Source organism: Euphorbia lathyris, chromosome 8 (assembly GCF_963576675.1).
Source record: "Euphorbia lathyris chromosome 8, ddEupLath1.1, whole genome shotgun sequence".
NCBI classification, from domain to species: Eukaryota; Viridiplantae; Streptophyta; class Magnoliopsida; order Malpighiales; family Euphorbiaceae; genus Euphorbia; species Euphorbia lathyris.
The window spans coordinates 61756955-61779031 of record NC_088917.1 but is presented as its reverse complement, the minus strand read 5'-3'; the positions used below and the strand labels follow the sequence as shown (position 1 = coordinate 61779031).

Here is a 22077-nt window from a genome sequence, read left to right as displayed (position 1 = left end):
GTGTCTTGCTCTCCCCAACCAGGCAGTCTTCGACCGGCTCAATCAGCGTGGGATTGTACCCCCTCATATCCATCAGACCCTACTCAAGATAGAGTGTCGTCCGAGGTTGAGTTGCCTCCCATTGCAGTTTCTTGTCCAAGATGCAGTCTCCTTGGATGGTGATCTTGCCGCTTTGATGCGGTAGGGTCAGGCATAGGTCGGAGATGTCAATCACAGCTTTGAGGCTAGCCAGTAGGGGTCTTCCAATGATAGCGTTGTAGGCTAAAGGGATGTCCACCACTACCCATTCGGCGGTGCTTTCTGTCTCTTCACCGCCTTCACCGAGGATCGTAGGGAGAGAGATGATCCCTTTGACGGGGACTTCTATCTCCGACAACCCTACCAGGGGAAAGGTTCCCGCGCAGAGAGTAGTGTGGGTATTTTTCATAGCGCGCAGCGCTGTCCAGGTCAGCAAATTTACCGAGCTCCCCGTGTCAACTAGCACCCGGTGCACCTTAAAGCTGGCGATGTTGGCAATCACCATGAGGGCCTTCGAGTGGTTGGTTCGGAATGGTGACTGTAGTTTCAGGGTCTGATCGGCTGTTTTTCTCTTCCGGGAGGTCTCCGGACGGGGGCAGAGCACCGGTGCTCCTTCTCTTATGACATGAATTTCCCCGTGGAACCTTGGTCTCTTTGGTTCCTCCGCTCGGCCAGCGTCGCGCTGCTTCGGGCTTTGCTCTCTTTGCCTAATGGGTCTTGGCGGGGCACCTTGCTGTGTGATTCGTTCGACTTCCTTCTGCAGTTGATAACAGTTCTCCATGGAGTGTCCGGAAGATTTGTGGTATTTGCAGTATTCCTTCTCGATGCGGGTCTTCCCTTTGTCCGCCGGCGGGGTCAAGTGTGCGTATCGCCGAGCTGGGTTCTGAGTGACATAGTGCACCTCCTTTCCTCGGGATCGGTCACCTCTGCGCTCTGAGTTCATCGACTCTACACACGTGGGGAAAGGTAAAGGGGCCTCCCTGTGGGCCCGTCCGCCGTCTCGGGCCTCCCCGGTCAGCCTGCCTTTCTCTTCTCTTCGCGAGTCTCCTCTGGCTTTGTCTTTTTCCGATTCCTCGTACCCTGCAGGTCGATCACAGTCGTCGTACCGGACGAAGGTTTGTGCCATAGTCTTGAGCTCTTCGAAGGATCGGGGCATCTTTCTGAAGCACTTTTGTTTAAGGGGATCGCACGAGGTGCCCTTTGCGAGGGCATCATGGGCCACTTCCAGATTGAGGCCTTTGACCTGAGAGGCCATGTGGTGGAACCTGGAGAGGAAATTTTGCAGCGGCTCGATCGTCCGCTGTTTGAGCCCATTGAGGTCCGAGCTGATCTTCCTTACCTTTGCTGCCGCGGCGAACCTAGAGAGAAAAAGGTCTTTTAAGAGGTCGAAGGAATTGATGGACTCGGGAGCCAGTCCTCGATACCACTCCTGCGCACTCACGGAAAGTGTGGTGGGAAAAACCTTGCACATGATGTCCTCGTCCTTGGAGTAGAGGTTGATGGTGCTCATAAAAGAGGCCACGTGATCATTCGGGTCTTCGGTTCCCGAGTACTGGGACAAATGCGGGGCTTTCCAGTCATAAGGGAACCTCGTTTCAATGATTCTCTGCACCAGCGGAGTTTTTCTAGAGGTGATGCTTCCCCCCATCACTCCCCCGAGTGCCCTCTTGTCCAAAAATCGCTGGATTTTCTGCTCCAGTAGGTCCTCGTCGCTGGTGGTTGCTGGTCCCCCGGATGTCGCGCCTCTTGCTCATAGTGAAGCCGCGGCGGGCTCGTGTTGCCTGTCGGGGAGCGCCTCTGGGGCTGCTGATCTACCCGCAACCATGCCTGTTTGCTGTGGTGTTGCGGCCTCCTTGAGGTATTGCCAGATTTTAGCGTTCTCCTCATGCAGGCTTTGTTGTTGCTCCATGACCTTCATTTGAGCCGCCGTGTGAATGGCCTGAGTCGTCTGAAAACCTCGTATGGCGCTGAGGAGTTGCGAGGTGTTGTACGCTCCTTCCTCCTCGGGGTTCACTTCCTCCATCAGCGGAGCCATGTTCCTGGGAGAAATTGGGGTGGACAACGTGGGACGTGCCTCGCTGGTCATGGAACTAGTGCCTGCGGCGTTTTGTACTTCGGTCGGAGTGGGCTCAGTTGGCGTCTGCATCTTGCTGAATACTTTGAAAATCACTTGTAGTCCACCTTCACCGCACCAAATAATTAGGGAATGTCCTACAGTGATCCGGGCTGCCTTCGAGGATCCTCACGGTTCTTCGTTCTCGTCTCTGTGCCGGGAGCGGTCCCTGTGAACACTCCAACGATCAAGACAGTTAGACATTCGAGAAGACTGCTAAAGGAAATATTCGAAGAGCTTAGGGGTTACCCGATTTTGTAGTGAGTGTGAGAATGCCCCTTTCTTCCCTCTGTTGGGGGTATTTATAGTGAGCTGAGATGTCTTAATGGGCCTGTTTGGGCCTTGAGATATTCCGAATCACTACATATATCAACATATCAACAATTGGCATAATATAAACATCCTTAGGCATGGCATTATTCGAATCTCTAAAATCAACACACACACTTTAAGTTTTCGATTAATTTTTAACAACGAGAACTATATAAAGAGCCATCATGCATACCTCCTGATAAATCCAACTTTCAAGCGTCTCTTAATTTCATCCTTGACTTTAAGCTCCACTTCTTTCAACATTCTATTAGGAGGCTGGCGGTAAGGATGGAACTTAGGTTTGATAGGCAACTTATTGTGCTCCACTAAGCTCTTATCCAAGTCGGGAATATCCTTGTAGCTCCGTGCAAAGAAAACCTTAAATTCATGTAACTTCTCAAGGATTCTCTCCTTTAATTTCAGCTCTAACAAGCCACTAATGAAAGTAAATTTAGGCTCTCCTTTTGTTCCCATATTAATCCCCCCCCCCCCACCAAGAGGATCCTCCACCTGGCAAAAGGCGGATCCTTTAACTTTTGTGATGTAGTTTTGAGCTTATGCAATTGTATCTTCTTAAGTCGTCATTTGTATCTTTATCTTCCTCTCTTGTACTTTCAAAATGCCCTTGTTGCAAAGGTTTTTTAAGAACATTATGTATATTCATTTTTTCATTAACATATGCAATTATCGCTCATTGTTCTTTATTTGGGGAAATTATTTGAAGTACTCGATTCTCCATATCAAACGGATGACATTCCATACATATTTTGACATGTGCAATACGAACTCACACATATTATAAGAGGCCCCGCTATTTTATTTATTCAATGAGATCACAATACACATGTCCAAATGTGAATTAGGGATCCTCCAAGTGACATTAAAAACCGGGTGCTTAATATAAGAACTCCTTTAGTTAACTTAATCATTATCAATCTCATCAATAATGGGAGCTTCTGTGATTATCTCATTGCTCTTTAGTTAGAATGGAGAGGTCGTTGTTGCACAATATGAAGATGAATTCTTTATGCACCGTTTATTTAGTGTTTTAGGAATGATGTATTTCATGAAAGAGTACCATATCTTGATTCATGGTAGCCGAAGCACCTAAGGCCTATCAACTTCTTATAGGTTAACTTTAGATCCATCAAATCTGAAATTATGGCCTACTATTGGCTTAGCCTATTCATCTACCAGGCATATGATAAAATTACACAAAATTAAAGCCCAAGGCAAAAACTCATGCTATAAGTATATTACTAATGAAGATGGGCTAGCCTTTTATAAGCACAGGGTTTTGATTATCAAGATGGGCTAGTCTTCCATGCCCACACAATCACAAGGTCAATTCTCTAGTTCATAACGTGTGATCTCAATTAAACCAAAGTTTTCAATTTCTAACCACAGGATGAAGCAACTTGTTGATGTTGAACCAAGAGATATCATAGAGAACATCTGTATTGACATTATTATGAGAAATTTGCCCCGAAATATGGGAAGAACATGAATCTGTATTCAACAGCTTTCTGATAGACCTGTGGCTGGCTGTAAAACAAAGGAGAAGAAAATAATCCAAGTAAAAAAGAAAAAACTATCTTCTGTACAAAGTCTAGCTAAATGAATTCAACCAAGAGAGTTGGAAATGAAGAGGTGAAGTCTCTAGTCTGCCAGTTCAAACTTTGACACTGAAGATGCAATAGCAACGCTTTGTAGCAGTTTTATCACTTCAGATGTATCATCAAGGTAGTATTTTGCCATGCTTGGCTTCTGCCCCACTGTGCAAGCGAACACTTGCGCTATAGCTGGTACTGATGGATCCTCAGCCTGATTTGCTATACTCTCGAACATATCTTCATCCGATCGATCATCACCAATGCACAGCAGAAAATCCGGTGACTTACCCCTGCTTCGCATTTTCGATATAAGGTTTTGCACAACTATGCCCTTACTAACACCCTGAAATTCACCAAAATAAACTCAAATTACAATTGGAAAAAGGGGTTTTCTACGTGTTTCGGTCGAATATATGTGTTTGATACCTGTGGTTTCACTTCAACAATGTGCTGGCCTCTTTTCACAACAACAGGTTCATTAGCAAGAACATTTTCCAGGTGATCAAGAAGCTCTTTAGCCTGGCTCGACCCGAAATGTGCATCAGCTTCTCCATGGTGCCACACCAGTGCACTTTCTTTGTGCTCAATGTAAGACCCATCAGTGGTTTCAGTATAAAGGTTCATTACAGGTTCAGCGATCCTTTTCCAATCAGAATCCATTACCATTGAGCTTGTTTCCCATTCAGAATCCCTTGTCCACCTGAAACAATTTAAGCAAAGAATCATCAACAAAACGAAACTAAATTATAAACTCAAAACATACGAGGAAGAAATTACCTTGTAAAGAAACCATGCTCAGCTGAAATGCCCAATTTTTCACATGGAGAAAACCACTTGCTTAGAGGATCTTTTCCTCTGCCACTCACAATGAAAACAACATTTTTAGGATCACTACACAGACAATTCAAGACTGAAATAACTTCGTGGCTTGGAGCTTGATCAATGGAACTCTGAGGCATCATCGTTCCATCATAATCCAAAAGGATTAACCGGCTATTCGTGCTGTTATAAGCATTCACAATTGGATCCATTGCTAGCTTCCTGAAATTTGGTCCCAAAGCAACAATCCTGAATCCTAAACCTAACCCAACACCCCAATACCTTTTCAGATAATGCTCTCTACAAGCTCGTTCAAGGTCTTGATCAAAGCTCCTAGCCCAATAAGCAATATTATGAGAGCTAATATACTTGAAATGCTTTTCATGCCGCAATTGTTTCTCTGCCTCCCTCATAGTTATACCACGATAGATAGCATTTGCTACATCATCAACATCCCACGGATTGACACGAATTGCTCCGCTAAGAGAAGGAGAGCAACCCACGAATTCGGAGACAATTAAGACACTCTTCCTCGCATTGGATTTCTCATCAACCTCCAATACCTTGTCTAAAACAGAACTCCCCTGTCTGCAAACAGTATACTTATAAGACACCAAGTTCATTCCATCCCTTATAGCATTAACCACACAACATTCTGATATAGCATAGTATGCTGCTTTCTCTTGAGTACTAACCGGTCCGTTTATAAAAACAATAGGCTCATACCCAGGCTTGGAATACAGCTGATTTATCTTTTCAATAATTTGATTGGTCTCAGTTAGAACTTCTTGCACATCCCTTCCTTCACTTCTTGCTGGGTTAGCAATCTGGACTAGCACCAATTTCCCTCTCAAAGACTCGTGTTCTTCGAGAAGTTTCCACATTGCTAAGAACTTCAAACTGAGACCCTTAAAGATATCTAGATCATCAACACCAACCAATACAATTTTCCCTTCAAATTTCTCCTTCAATTCCTTAACCAATTTAGCTGTACTATCCATATCCAGAAGAGATTCAAGCTGCCCCATATGAATCCCAGCAGGCAAAATCTTAATGCTAACAGTCCTACCATAGTAATCTAGACCAAGATAACCCCTTTTAGACTCATAGTTAAGACCCAACATTCTACTACAACATGACAAGAAATGCCTTGCGTAATCAAAAGTATGAAAACCAATAAGATCACAATTCAAAAAACCCTTTAAGATCTCTTCACGAACAGGAATAGTCCTATAAATTTCAGAAGAAGGAAATGGACTATGCAGAAAAAAACCAAGTTTAACTCTATGGTACCTTTTCCTCAAGAAAGTAGGCAACACCATTAGATGATAATCATGAATCCAAACAGAATCCTCATCTGGATTTAACACTTCCACAACTTTATCCGCAAACAACTTATTCGCCATTACATAAGCCTGCCACTGTGATCGATCAAACCTCGCACTATGAATAGGCGATAACGGCAACATATAGTGAAACAAAGGCCAAAGATAGTGCTTGCAGAATCCATGGTAAAACTTATTGTGCAAATCAATATTCAAGAACACAGGCAAGCATCGAAACTTATCAAACAACAATTGAGAAATATCCTCTTGATCTTTCAATTCGATTTCAGCCTTTAAAGTCCCTACGTAATAGACTTCTGTGTTAGGGGGAAATCCATCTTTAAGCTGCAAATAGAGGCTGTCATTATCCAGCTCGAAACACCATTTGTTCGTCGAAGAATCACGATAGGATCGAATTGGAAGCTGATTCGAAACGATAATACGTCGTTCGACGGAAATTGGAGGAAGCATACCGCCGGCGGCGGCGGCAGGGATGTCTTCGAATTCGGAGATTACTCCAGGAACCTTCATGACACGAGGAATACGATTCAAGACTTTGAAATCGTCGACCGTGATTAAATTCAAGCAGTCCATTACAGACTTGGACAACATAATGAAAGAGGAAAATCAAAATCAAAATCAACAAACACCATTAACAAATCCCAATAAGAACCGAAGAAAAAGATTGGAAAAGAAAGATTAGGTTTTCCGGGGTAACGGGATTGTGTAAAGACAATGAGAATGGAATTGAAATGTATATTGATAGAATTTCGAAAAACAACAGAGAGTCAGAGAAGAGAAGAGAAAGGAAAGAGGAGAATAGAATAGAACAGATAAGAACGAAAGAAAGAAAGAAAGAAAAAACTCGAAGAAAAAGACGGACCCATGAAGAATATATATTGATGAAATGGACGGACGAGATTGATTAAAAGATGGTCCGCGTCATCTTACTGTACCTCGCTCATTTACGTACTTATTAATTGACTGTAACCGACTGTCTTCTTGGTTGGCTTTGTTGTTTACCGGTAACTGCCGGTTGTCCATTTTGACCACATGTTATTTGTATGTATTTATTTATTTATTAGTATCTAATTGGATAATTTATTTTAAACTGAAAAATCTATTTTGATTTTCTAATAAATAAATAACTAGCCACTTAGTTGCTAGTCTATCGGCTAAAATGTGAATTCTATAAATATAAATATACAATTTTTTAGTTCATATGTGTGTGGCAGTATTTTACTATTCAATTTATAACGTTGTGAACACTATTTACTTGTATTTATTGTTCATATAAATTAATTTAGTAAATAAAAAAAATTGAAAAAAAAAAACTATTCTATATGTTTTTAATATTTAAAAAAATAATAATTAACCCCCAATATATCATTAATATTCTAAATTTGTTTCAATAGCTCATTATTCTCTTAAATTTATTTAAATCAGCTCCTGAAATGATTCAAACGATGAATTATTCTTTAATTTTATTTAATATAATATATATATAAATTTATTTAAATTTCTCATTTTTTCATATATTTTAAATAAATTCAAAAGGTTAAAACATTTTTAAAATTCAGAAAATCTAACCAAATAAATAATTTTACATATTTTTTACAAAATAATAATTATATATTTTTTATATTAGCAAAATGGTGAGAAGATATTTTTTCAATCACTTTTATATCCAAACTGCTTTTTTTTTTTTTTTTTTTTTTTGATAAAAATGTCATATCTCATTTCATTGATATAAAAGGTACAACATACAACATGAAAATAAACCCATACAGGCTATAGCCAGTATAAGCTCCATAAAGGGAAGAGAAATAACTATAAAGAGCAATATAAGACTACAAAGAGCAATAATAACCATAAAAGGTAAAAATACAACAAACATAGAAATCATATTCTTCTCGTAAGTCAAGTCCCGTTGAAAAACCTCTGTAATCCATGCTTCATCATTTAGGCTCCTCCGGATGTTCGGATCTAAATCCTTTCTGTTTTTGCAACCACGCAGATCTATAGATATACGGACAAAATGAAACTTTTCCGCTCTTGCTAAGACCGAAAAAAGACTAAAAGAAAGAAGTATAGCGAACAGTTGTAGATCTGACGGAAATAGAAGTTCAAGAAGAAATATAGATTTCAAACGAACAAGAAAAAGTAATTTAAAACGAAAACGAATACTAAAACATAAATTGGAGGAGAAAGAAGGAAGACAGGCTTCCTTCTTCCTCCTCTAACTAGATCTGTTTAGAGAGCTACAATAGAAAGAGTGACGGTGGATAACGGTAAGGACGTGGTTTTATTGAAAAGTTATGGTGCAATCAGTTTTATTTTAATTATTATTTTGAAATTTTTTATTACATGTATCCTTTTTTTCCTAAATGAATTACATAATATAAGATTGTTTTAAAAAATTTCCATTATATAAAAAAAAAATTCTTGTATCACATTATCAATTTCAACTTTTTGTTCGGTCAAATGACCCATTTATTTATGGTGTCTACTAATCAATAAACGAGAGTAAACGAGAATTAATATTGATATGGACATAGTTTGAAGGTGCTTCTGCAGTAGTACATACTCTCAAATTACCTCGTAATTTAACCCAAAAAAAATCAACTTTGGACCTTTAATAACAAATATACTCTCAATTTTAACTGTAATAATAAAAAAAATTGTTAACATTAAAAGGCACATGTAATATTTTATCATAGAAGTTTTTTTTTTAATATTTAAAAAAATGTTTGTAGATAAAGCAAAGGTAAGAGTGAGCTGTAATATTTTGGAAGTAATGTATTCAAATTAAGAAATTTGTTATGTCCTTACTACATTAGCAAAAATGAATAAATTTAACGGTATATTTCATTCATGGCCACTGAATTTTACTCATTTTAACATTATGGTCATTAAACTTTAATTCTTAACGGTATCACCACTGAATTTTACACTTTTAACACCAGTGGACACTTAATTTTAACTAACTTTTGAAAATGACCGTTAACGACCTCAAAATAAAAATATTCAAGAATTAAAGTTGTTTAGAACGACATTCATTATGAAACCACATTTTCTATTTTCCAAAATCACATTTTTTTTTAATTTTCTCTCTCTAAAAATTCAATATCTCTCCTAACCAAACAATACCTAACTGTTCGAAACGAATGCCGCCTAGGCGCTTGAAATCGAGAATCCACCCCGATTTTCTATAATTAGTCCCTCTAGGTGTTTTATTAATTCTCAGGCAATTTTCAACCGCTTGGGCTCCGCCTTAGCACCGCCTAGGTACCGTCTAAACGACAATGAACAAAAGCATTTTTAATTGTGAATTTATTTTTTTGCTTTATTATACTTCACTTTTAAGTTGTTTTAATGATATTGTTGTTAAAATGTTGATGTTTGCACAATTTTAAAGATATATGTTACGAATATATATATTTTTCTATATTAAATAATTTTATATTATTATTTTTAAATAGTATAATACATATTTTAATTGTATTTATATAATAATTTGTTGATTGATAAATAAAAAATACAAATCCGATTAATCTCCGATTAATCTTCGAGGGCCCTATCCGCCCGACTAGCGCGTAACGTTTTTTTATAACATTGCCTAAATGACCTCAAAACGAATATTTTCAAGAATTAAACTTCCTCAGAATATCATTAACTTTTCGAATTTTTTATTTTGAGATCGTCACCTGTCGTTTTGAGACGTTGAGTGATCACCGGTATTTAAAAATATAAAGTTCAGTAGTCATACCATTAAGAATTGAAGTTTAGTGGCGATAATATTAAAATAGATAAAGTTCAATGGCCATGGGTGTAATTTACCCGTAAATTTAATAACGTTATGGGTGTTGTTAAACCCAGCCCCAATTTCCCACCCCTAGCCCCGTGAAAGGACGAAATTACCCTTTCATGGGTTTTGGAGTGGAAAAAGCTATTTTTTTTGCTCTCTCGATACACGGGCGTATGGACATCACGCCTCACCTCATGGTGGGGCGTGTGAACATCACGCCTCACCGTGTGGTCGGGCGTGATAGCCCCACGCCACACCGTGTGGTCGGACGTGGGACTATCACGTCCGACCACACGGTGAGGCGTGGGGCTATCACGCCCGACCAGACGGTGAGGCGTGATGTTCACACGCCCGTGTATCGAGAGAGCAAAAAAAAAAAGCTTATGAATCCCGTAAATAGGCCGTTAAACCCGTAAATAGTCCGTTAAGCCCGTTACTACATAAATGTACTTAACAAAAAAAAAATTTAAAAACATAAAAATTAAAATAAACATTAATAAACATAAACATTTATAAACGTAATAGAGTAAATTTAATATCTACAACAAAAAGTGTTTAAATGTATGAATGTCTACAACAAAAAATGAGCTCGCCCGACGCCACGCATCTATAAACTCATCCATCTCCCTCTTAATGCGTGGAACATCCTCGTCAGATCGGTGGGTAGCCGATAGTTGGGTGACACGCCACAACCAGCTAACCCACTGCAAAAAAAAAGTAATAAATAAATATTAAAAATTAAACACATATAAACTAATACTAAATAATAATATTAAATAATAATAAACTTACAAATTCGATGTTGGCGCGAGCATGCTGTACCGGTCCAGCCTGTGGTGCATGAAGGAGATGGGGATGCGAATATCGCCTATACCAATCCATATAACCAGGATCACAGGCAGTGGGATCGTATCCAACTGGTCGGCATCTCCTCCGATCAATGCCCCGAGCCGATGGAAATCTCCGCCAGGTGTCCTCAACTGTGACTAAGGAATGCGTGAGCCTGTACGATAACGACTTCCATGGTCGTACTGCTTTATCAGGTCTAATACGCTCAGCTGGGATAGGCTGAGTATATCCGACCTGTCCCAGCGCTCGATCGGGCATATACGGCTCGACGATGTCTCTACACCGTATCCAACCGGCGTAGGACACTCGAAGCCGATCATCATCGGCGACAGGACCATAAGGCAACCACGTCACCTGGAAAAAAGTAATACTCAATAAAAAAAATAATAATATACTATAAATAATAATTAAATAAATTCTAAAATTTTATAAAATACCTCTGCCGCCGTCATACGATCCAGCTGCCCGCGAAAGGTATCTAGTCGGGCGGTCGTCTTGCCTGGTACCCCGACCTTCCATCTCAGTGCACGGGCATGGTCAGCTGGGATCAAGTGAGCTCCTCTATGCGGCCGGAAAACCGGAAAATACTCATATATCCATGCCTGCAGTAGGGTCAAACATCCGCATATAGTTAAAAATACAAATTACAATAAATGTTGACACACTATATTATTCTTACCTCGGCTGACGCACCAGAAAACCACTGACACAAATCTCGGCATGTTACTGATCTGTTGTAGCATGTCAGAAACGACCGAATCTCTCCTCCCAACATCCGTGAGGCAACATGTCCTAGAAAACTAGGAATCACGGAACCATCAACGGGACCACCATCAACCGGTGTAGTAACTACCCAGCTCTCGTCCTCACTAGCTTTGGGACGTTTGCTTGTCCCTGAAAATTATAAAATTATACTAACTTATACTAAAAAATACTAAAAAATTATACTAAATTATACTAAAATTATACAAAAAAAAAATACTAAAAAATACTAAATTATACTAAAATTATACTAGATTATACTAAAATTATACTAAAAAATACTAAATTATACTAAATTATACTAAACTATACTAAAATTATACTAGATTATACTAAAAAATACTAAAAAATTATACTAAAATTATACTAAATTATACTAAAATTATACTAAAAAATATTAAAAAATACTAAAAAATACTAAATTATACTAAAAGTATACTAAAAAATACTAAAAAATACTAAATTATACTAAATTATACTAAAATTATACTAGATTATACTAAATTATACTAAATTATACTAAAAAATATTAAAAAATTATACTAAAAAATACTAAATTATACTAAAATTATACTAAATAATATTAAAAAATACTAAACAATACTAAAATACTTGTACTCGCAAAACGACCTCCTACGCGCTGGGTCGGCTGTCTCCCCGAGGTCGGCTGCTCATCGCTCTCCACAACCTCGCGATCATGTGCAACAGCGGACTATCGCACTGCCCGGGCTGCCACATCCAGGTAGTCCTGAAAAGAATCGCTATCGGGCTCTCTGTCATCAAAATCAGTCGCCCCCTCTGATCCATGAATATCGGCCTGATCCGCAATCGGCCCCCTCCTCACCTGCTCCGTCGCAGCCCCTCTCCGCCTACAACCAGAAATATCTATACCACGCAATCTCGTATGCCGTGGTGTATCATCCTCGTCATCCATATCTAGACGACGAGCAGATGACGGGATGGATTTCCCACCCCTAGTAGGCCGCTCCGTCTACAAAAAAAAATTAGACTAAATTAATAAAATTGTAAATAATGTAAATTATACTAAAATTATAAAATTATGCTAAAATACTACTAAATTAATAAAGTTATACTCAATTTATACTAAATTATACTAAAATTACACTAAATTACTAAAATGTTTACTAAAATTAAAATAAAATTACACTAAATTACTAAAATTTTAAAAAATATTAATTTTTATACTAAAATTTATACTAAATGTTTACTAAAATTAAACTAAAATTACACTAAATTACTAAAATTTTAAAAAATATTAATTTTTATACTAAATGTTTACTAAAATTAAACTAAAATTACACTAAATTACTAAAATTTTAAAAAATATTAATTTTTATTAAAAAAAACGAGGGCGTAAGGGAATCACGCCCGAACCATTGGTCGGGCGTATGCGCATCACGCCCTATCAGTGGTTAGGGCGTATGCGTATCACGCCCTACCATTGGTTCGGGCATGTGGCTATCACGCCCGCACCACTGGTCGGGCGTGATACTCATACGCCCGAACCGCAGATCGGACGTGATGTTCATACGTCCGACTGCGATTCCGGCCGAAATTTTTAAAAACCACAACAGATTCAATTCGATGCAAAAATCAACGAAATAAAGCGGTAAATCTTACCATTTTAGCTTTTGCTTTACGGTTTCTATCACCATCCATGATTCGGCTCACTAATTTGTCCGGATTTGAGCAAAAATCGTTTCGGCTTCTTGAGAGGTTTTGGGTTTTTTGAAATTTAGTGCAAATGGTATTTCGATCTATTCACGGGGCTGGAAGTGTAAATTTAGGGCTGGGTTTAGTAAATCACTTAATTAAGGGATCATTCATTCATCGTTAAAGGAGATCGTGTTTATATCTCATTAATTATTATGTATTCCAAATAGTAATTTTATGAAATAATAATAATATTGTCAAATTGGGGGAAAAAAGAAAAAGACACGTGTGCCTATTTGGATAACTTCACAGCTGTAACAAGTTTACTCGGTTATCAAGTTGCGGAACTACTGTTACTGCATGCTCAGGTTTGAATTAGATACACCGGTTTCCTTGTTTTAGCGGCTGTATGCTTAATAAATATTTATATTAGTACATCTCTAAATTTGGTAAGTTTCTTTTAATCTTTTATATTATTATCCCTCATTTCCTTTAAAAAAATTAGAAAAAGATATATTATTATCCCTCCCTATTTGATAACTTTTTTTTCTATATTTCAATATAATTAATTAAAAATTACAATCCAGAATATATCAAATGATGTTGAATATGCATTTTCAATATAATAAATACAACAACAGTAGATAATGTTTGAAACTGTTTCTAGAATATGGCAGAAGACAAACTTCATCTACAATCGACTTCAAAATCTTTTTTCTTCATGAATGACTTTAGAATCTTCCAATGAGCCAAATCACGTGATGGTAGAAAAAAAATATTTTTTCATGAGGGAAAATATGATAAAACTTATATAGAGGGATAAGCCACAAAACCATACATATAGAGAGAAAGACCATTACTATCCATATAGAAAGAAATACAAAAAAAAAAAAACTAACTATCAAACCTAATATAGCAGTAGGTTGATTAAAAAATTATTCAATAAATAAAAAAACCAAAATAAACTAAAAAAAAAGACTTATTTTTGGTTAAAAACCAGAAGAAAAATCTAAAATTTGGATGAAGAATTTGAATTTTTTTCTTGACAACCTGGGTTTTATAAGGTTTGAATCCCTTCCTTTCAATTTTCAAAATAATACATTAATTAAAAAAATGAAGTATAGTATTAATTAAAAAAATTCGATCCAATGTGGCAATGTACAAACAAAATGACAATATTTATCCATTGAGACAATGTAATGAGGGAATATGACACCACAAGGGTGTACTGGGGGCAAGCCTTCCTCTGCCAATTTATTTGGTAAGAGGTCACTCCTAAAACTCGAACCCGTGACCTCTTGGTCACACGACAACAACGTTTACCATTGCGCCAAGTCTCGCCAAAAACAGAAAAAATCTAAATGATCGCTTCGTACTTAAGATGATACAAAAGCTCAATTAATACTTAATCACAAAATCCAAAATAAGTAAAAACTGAGTTTGAAAAACAATTTATAAAAATTTAATTTAGTCACTATTTACGTCAAAGGTTGAGGAAATTCGCACCTGGAATGCAATCGGAAAGGGTCCAATAACTTGAGTGCTGGTTGAGTCGAAACTGGCTCGTCAAGTCAAGAGAGAGCGACAGAGAAAGTCCTTTTCCTTGGTAGATTCTCTACTGGTCGGGCAGGGGCGTTTCTTCTTTAGCAACGACAGCTGTGATCGATCGACCCATGGAGACTACGTCGTCAGAGCAATGATGAGAATGAACGGACAGTTAGGGATTTAGAATATTTGAATTATTGAATGGAGAAACAATTAGAGAGAAGAAAAAGAGTAATTGGAATAGACGGTAGCAGGTAAAACATATAGAATCCTACAAGAACGAGATGTGATGTGTTTTTGTATCATTGGATTAGAGAACAAAGTAGGTATACTTTGTTTTTAAACAAAGTGAGGATAGCGTGTACTTTTAGATAATACTTACCTATAATCAAAACTAAATTGATAAAAATTCATTAAACTTTAGAATGACAGTTTTTCAAAATCTTGTCAAGAGTTAAAGGAAACCAATAAAAATACAACCAACACTCTTCTTTTCTTATCTCTTCTCCTTTTTGTCAAAGTTTCCTATTTGGTTGATTCACTTTAACGAGGATGACTGAAGTTTGTCTTATTTCTTCCTTTCCCATCGGGCTAGGTTTGTGTAATTTTTCTTTTTATTGTTATTTTCTGTTTAGTCTGTAATTTATATATTTTATCGGATATCTTTATTTATCTGAATTATATTTACTCTCTATTATTCTGTTGTTTATACCTTTTTCGGATTTAGCAAAATCAGAAATGGTTTATCTTATTCTTTGATCAATAAAATCTACGTGGTTGCAACAAAGAAAAGACTCAAAACCAAATGTCGGAATAATCTAAATGGTGAAATTTGTATTGCAGATGCTTTTCTATAAATTTGGATTTACGAGAAGTATATGTTTTATTGTTGTTTTATATTTTTTTATACCTTTTATGGGTTTATTTGTTTTTCGTAGTCGTTTTTATCCCTTTCGTAGATCTTTTATTGGCTTTGGCCTATACGATATTTTATTACTCACTTTTTTCTTGTTGTATTTCTCCTTCTTTCATCTAATGAAAATACAAACATTTTTATCATAAAAATTCATTAAACTTGTGGTGGAAAACTTTCGCCATGTCATTTATTATCATACATGTCCATAATAAATTATACGATTAATATTTTATTAGTCCCATATTTTTTTCCCAATTATACTAATTAGATCATACCTACATTTTAACAGGAATTTTCACATGCACCTTAATGAGCAAGTGAATTTGCTCATTCACCGTTAGATATAGGCTTATTAAATCTAAGCCTCGGGATGTTTTGAATCTCCACCTTAGGATTCTAATAAGCCTAGATCTAACGGTGAATGAGCAAATTCTACATGCTCATTAAGGTGCATGTGTTCAAGACTGACATTTTAGGATCCGTTTGGTATGACGTAATGCAATGTAATGTAATCAAACTTGTAATGTAATCAACCTTGTAATGTGATGGAATGGAATAGTGATTCCATTACCATGTTTGGTTGACAAACTAAAAAAATGATGAAACTTAATTATCGTTACAATACTTAATATTTACTTAGTTAAAATGTAATCATAAAATTTTATTTATATAATTAAAATCATCGAAAAACGTGAAAAATGAGAAAAACGTGAAAAACGAAAAACACAAAAAACATGAAAAAATGCAACCATGGAAGTTCATTCGAAAGAGAAAGGAAGATTTCGTTCTGGAGAAGTGAATCGTTCGAGAGAGAAAAACGAAGAGATGAAGAAGAAGTGCAAAGTACAATTAATCAAGTCTTCAGAACTTTTATTTCTTGTCGGCAAACCCTTTGGGTTTCCAAGGGTAATTAAGTCTTTCCTCAAGGTCAGGGGCTCTTTTGTCCAAACATAATTTCGGCAGGTTCTAGAAGAGGCACAAGTAACCAATGGTGCACCATCACACACCCAACCACAACCATCTTTAATCTTCACCATCAATTGTAAGCCCTAGCATCAAATGGTCAGATTCACCCATGTGTCATCACCCTTTTGGTTGTCTAATTACTTAGCATAGTGGCTTTGCTTGGAGAGCAAAACTAGCAACAATATAAATATGTAAATGTTAGAACTTTATAATTAATGAGAATCAAGGGTATTACCCAAAAGTAATTATTCATTATCTGATTCACTTTAACATGGTATCAGAGCAAACAACACCACTCTGTTAAAGCTCAAATCAAGGGACCATGGCCAACCCTCCAATCATCAGCTCGAATAACCCTTACCACCTCCCACAAAATGAGACGTTGGCATTAGCACTTGTATCACATGTCTTGACTGGGCCAAATTACCACCAATGGTCCCGATCGGTGAAAGTCACTTTTGTTTGTCCCTTATAACGTGACAAGGTTAGTTCCAACGGGGGGATAGGAACTATTTAAAATTTTGTCCGTTAAGGCTGACTTCTTTTCTTAAGAAAATGTTTACACAGCAGTGCTAAGTAGTTTTAAGACACAAGCTTAGTCAACTTGTGACTAAGTCTGTTTCTTTCCTTGAGTCATGAGATAGCATTTAGAGTCTATTCCTGAACTCAGCTTCTTAGTGCACTCAACTCAGCGTGAGTTCGTTACTTAGTCAGTTTTATAGCAAGCAATATATAAAGGAGTTTAAGGGTTAGAAATATGTTACTCAGCAGACATATCCTGGTTCGGCCTCTCCGCCTACGTCCAGTCCCCGGAATGCGTTCCGAGCTTTTTGAATTCTCTACTGAGCTCTTTAAAGGTAGAGCATGAAACCTTTTACAATAGAAGCTGAGTATACAAGAGTACCTTCATTTATACCTCTACTCACTCCTATAACTACCGATGAGTACTATAACCGAGTACTCAGCCTCTCCTTTCTATTCTTCTAGAAATGATAAAGTGTTTGTCCTAAACAACAATTGCTAAGACACTTTAGATGATTGAAATCACTCTAGACTTTTACACAATGATTGGAAATTGGTGTAAGATTTTGCTTGGCTTTTCTCACAGAACTTTAATTATGAATTTGGTCAGCGTTTCGACTAATTGAAGATCTGCATCGAATGAAGCAATTGAGAGGCCTTTATATAGTGACACTTCAAGCACCGGTAATTTCGAATTTCGAAATAACCGTTGGAGGCTAACGGCTTCCTATCGTTGTCACTCAGGACGTGCTCAGTGTCGTTGGCCAATGAGATTCTTGCATCTTCTATCTACGGCAGTGCTCAGCAGCTTTTCGTCAGATAAACAGAATGTTTCGACATTTACGGGAAAGTCTTCCAGACAGCTTCCTGCGCCTTCTGAACTTTACCCAAAGTAGAAATACTTTGTCTAGAAGTTGGTTCTGTTCTGCCGCTGACCTGACTGCATTGTCTCTTAACTCAGCAGCTTCCTCTTGAAGCTTTTGTTAGAAGGCTTCTCGATCCTTCTTCATGTTGAGTCGTCGTTTCACTTGATACGACTGCGTTTTATCTTCTTGGGCCGTGAGGTCTTGATCTGTTGACTTGGGCTTGACTTCCACTTATGGGCCTTTAGACTTTTTATCTTAATGTCTTATAAATCAATAAACTCAACATTGAACAAACACATTAGAGTGAATAAATCAAAGCATTTAAATTTAATGTGTTAGAATATTTTTATCAATTACATAAATAATTTTGTCAAATCAAAATCATGTGGAAAGGTGTTTCAACAGCTTTAATGTCGAAGAACAAGTACTCTTTCGTGGATGGCACTATCATGGCACCGGGCGTGGCGGACAACATGTATAGCCAGTGGGAACGTTGCAATAACATGGTGATGTCCTGGATACACCATGCCCTATCACCCTCGATCGTAAGGAGCATCATGTGGCTCGATAAAGCCGATCAGGTTTGGGTAGATCTGAGGGAACGCTTTGCTCACACGGATTCCTTGAGGATTTTGGAGCTGCGCAGAGAGATACGTGGGTTAAAACAAGGAACAGAAACTGTAACCGAATACTACACAAACCTTAAGATACTTTACGACGAGCTTACCAATCTCAGGCCAATGCCAAAGTGCTCTTGCAGGCCACCTTATGGTTGCAATTCCTTTAAGACACTACGTGATCAACAAGAGGCTGACCAAGTTATAACTTTTCTTCAAGGCTTGAATGAAGCCTACTCCACCATCTGTTCGCAGATCTTGCTCATCGAGACGCTGCCTTCCCTCAATAAGGTTTTTTCCTTAGCTACTCAACACGAAAGACAAATCGGTGTCACACATGCAAGACAAAATGAAGGAAATGAGAATGTCTCCTTTGCTGGCTTCACAAATCAACAGAACAAATAGGGCACTTACCACAACAAATCTAACAACCGAAAAGGAAACAACAAGAACACGTCGTTGTGCACATATTGCGGCAACACGGGCCACACTGAAGACATCTGCTTCAAAAAGCACGGATATCCGTCAAGCTATGGGAACAAAGCAAAGGGAGGAAACAATTTCAGGGCACCACAAGCGAAGGCTAACTCTGCAACAAATCATAGCAAAGAAGGGTCAGATTTAGGGGAGGAAGATAACTCAAATCAAAGGGACTCATTCAGCCTCACCAAGGAACAGTACCAGAAATTGGTTGCACTTTTACCCCAGAAGGCTCAAGCCTCCACAAGCAGCATAAACACCTTCTACAAGGATAACTACTCAGGTAATGCCTCTAAAACCCCTCCTGAAAACAATGTCATGTCTCACTGGATCATTGACACCGGAGCCACTGACCACATTGTGTGCGGACGTCGGTTTTTATAGCTCATGCACAAAAATAGAAAATTGTTGGGTCATCTTATTGAATGGAGAAAAGGTTAAAGCTGAGCATGTAGGCATAGTACCATTAAGTAAAGGACTCGTCTAGAAAGGTGTATTATGCATACCTAAATTCAATTACAACCTGATCTTAACAAGCAAGCTTTTAGAGTCAAATGACATGTGCATCATCATAACTGGGTCAACATGTATAATACAGGATGCCAAGAACTGGAAGATGATTGGTCGGGCTAAGCAACGAGGAGGACTGTATTTTCTAGAGAATCCGCTACCAAATATAGTCAAAAGTTTTTATGCTATTTCATGTTCAATTAAGGTAAATGTATGGCACTCTCGCCTAGGCCATCCCTCTTATGAGAGGTTAAAAGCCTTAGGAATACCATGTAATGACTATAAGTCTTTCAAAGAAATTCCATGTGATGTTTGTCAAAGAGCCAAACAAAAGAAATTGCCTTTCATATTAAGTAACAATATTGCAAAACAAACTTTTGACCTAATTCATGTTGATATATGTTAGGCATGAAATTGACTAAGTTTAACATGATATTTATAAGGGATTTGGGTGTTATTTATGCTATATTGCAAAGAATAAGGACTGATTAGTGTCTTTATGCAGATTAGTAAAGATAAATGCTAAACACGCTGGAAACAGCTTGTTTCGCTACTGCCAAAGAGGAGTGGAGCCTTTCTTATGTCCAGCGGTCAAACTCCGAATTATTCAATGACGGACATCGACAGATCAGAGGTGGCAGAGACAGAGTAGCAGGTGGAGAAGTGTAGAGGCGGCATTACTCAAAGAAGCATGATGACATGAAGTATCGACCCTTGAGTGTTCAAGGGTCAAAAAGGATCTTAAATCATTTCAGTTTATTTTGTTTTAGTTTTTTTTAGTTGAATTAATTTCTGAAAGGGTACTGGGGTTGTACCAATTTTGTCCCTGTCTTTCTCCTTTAAGTAGGCGTAGCAAAGGAAAGATAGAGAGTTCGGAACTTTAGTAGTTTTAGAGATAGAATAGTTGTTTTTAGAAAGAAAGAACAAAAGAGAGCTCGAATGGAGTCTCTGAAGGTTTCACAAACTACCGATTACTCACTGCTCGATATGAGTGAGTAGTCCATTTTGAACGGGCACGGCCAGGCCGAGCTGGTAATGTAAGTTTTATATCATTTTGAATGAATATTTAGTATTTTGCCAATGCTGTGATTGATGAGGATTTAACTTTCATGCCTAGGCATTTATGCATGTGTTAGATGGATGTTAGGACACTGCTTGCATCTTCACTGATATCTCTATTAATCTCTCAACCTCGAAGCTGACCAGTTAGATGGTTGTGTCAAGGGTTTTCTTAATCAGAAATGCAGTTTCGTTCTTAATGCAAGAAAGAACGTATCTTTAGGACGCTAAAGGTTCCAGTAAATCTTAGGAACTTAAGAACACACGAAAGTTGACTTAAGTTCGCATTAAAACTGATACTTTGGCTTCATTGGCATTATCTTGTATTCATTGGAATGTTGTAAGGCTTAGCACAACCTGTTCGGCAGTGTCGAGCCTGTTCTATCTTCTAAACCATTACCAAGTTATCATATTTCTTACATCATTGGATCTCTTTTATCCCACATAACCAACATCACACAATCAAATTAAAAAGGAGAAACATTTTTGACCCACACGCTGTTTAACAACAATTTCTGATATAGATTTGAATCTCAATCCCTGTGGAGACGATACTTAACTTATCACTTTATTACTTGTATCTAGTGCACTTACTAGAGTCTCATCTGAGGACAACAAGTTTTTGGCGCCGTTGCCGGGGATTGAAAGCAACAAAATTTATCTGAAATTTCTGTGAAACGGGGTGTTTTTAATCCATTTGCTAAGGCATGCAGGAAACAAAGAAGTTCTTAACCTATTTATGCGTAGAGCTGGACCTCCTGTTTTTCCTATCGATCTTGAGTTAGAGAGAACGTGTAGACGAAATAGAGCGGGAGCCCGATGTGCTAGACAGAGAGAAAGACAAAGAGAGAGAAGAATGGCTGGAAGGGTACCACCCGAACAACCCGTTCAACCAAACCAAGAAGAAGAAAGAGAGAATAACAACCCTCCTGTTATGCGAATCGGAGATTATTCGAGGCCAACCACAGAGGGACATTCATCATGTATCGTGTTACCCAATGAGGGGAACAACATGTTCGAAGTAAAGGGGTCCATGATACAGATGATCCAGGCCTCCGTACAATTTAATGGGTTTCAATCTGAAGATCCAAATGGGCATATTCAAGAATTCATCACATTGTGCAACACATTCAGATCGAACAGAGGTGTTTCTGACGATGTAATCAGATTGAAGCTGTTTCCTTTTTCCCTGAGGGATAAAGCAAAGAACTGGCTAAGAAATTTACAGCCAGGAACAATCACAAGTTGGGAAGAGATGGCACGAGCTTTTCTGATGAAATATTTCCCACCACGACAAGCCATA

At 37.8% G+C, this 22077-nt stretch overlaps 1 protein-coding gene across 1 annotated transcript; it reads right to left on the bottom strand.

Moving 5' to 3' along the window:
• Positions 1-3888: 3888 nt before the first annotated feature.
• On the bottom strand, positions 3889-7058 carry LOC136202273 (probable alpha,alpha-trehalose-phosphate synthase [UDP-forming] 11). The gene is made up of 3 exons (XM_065992790.1): positions 4834-7058; positions 4483-4756; positions 3889-4399 (listed from the first exon to the last, which is right to left on the bottom strand). Exons 1-3 carry the CDS (start codon positions 6810-6812, stop codon positions 4103-4105), a joined length of 2550 nt encoding a protein of 849 aa, XP_065848862.1. The 5' UTR covers positions 6813-7058; the 3' UTR covers positions 3889-4102.
• Between the last annotated feature and the right edge of the window lie 15019 nt (positions 7059-22077).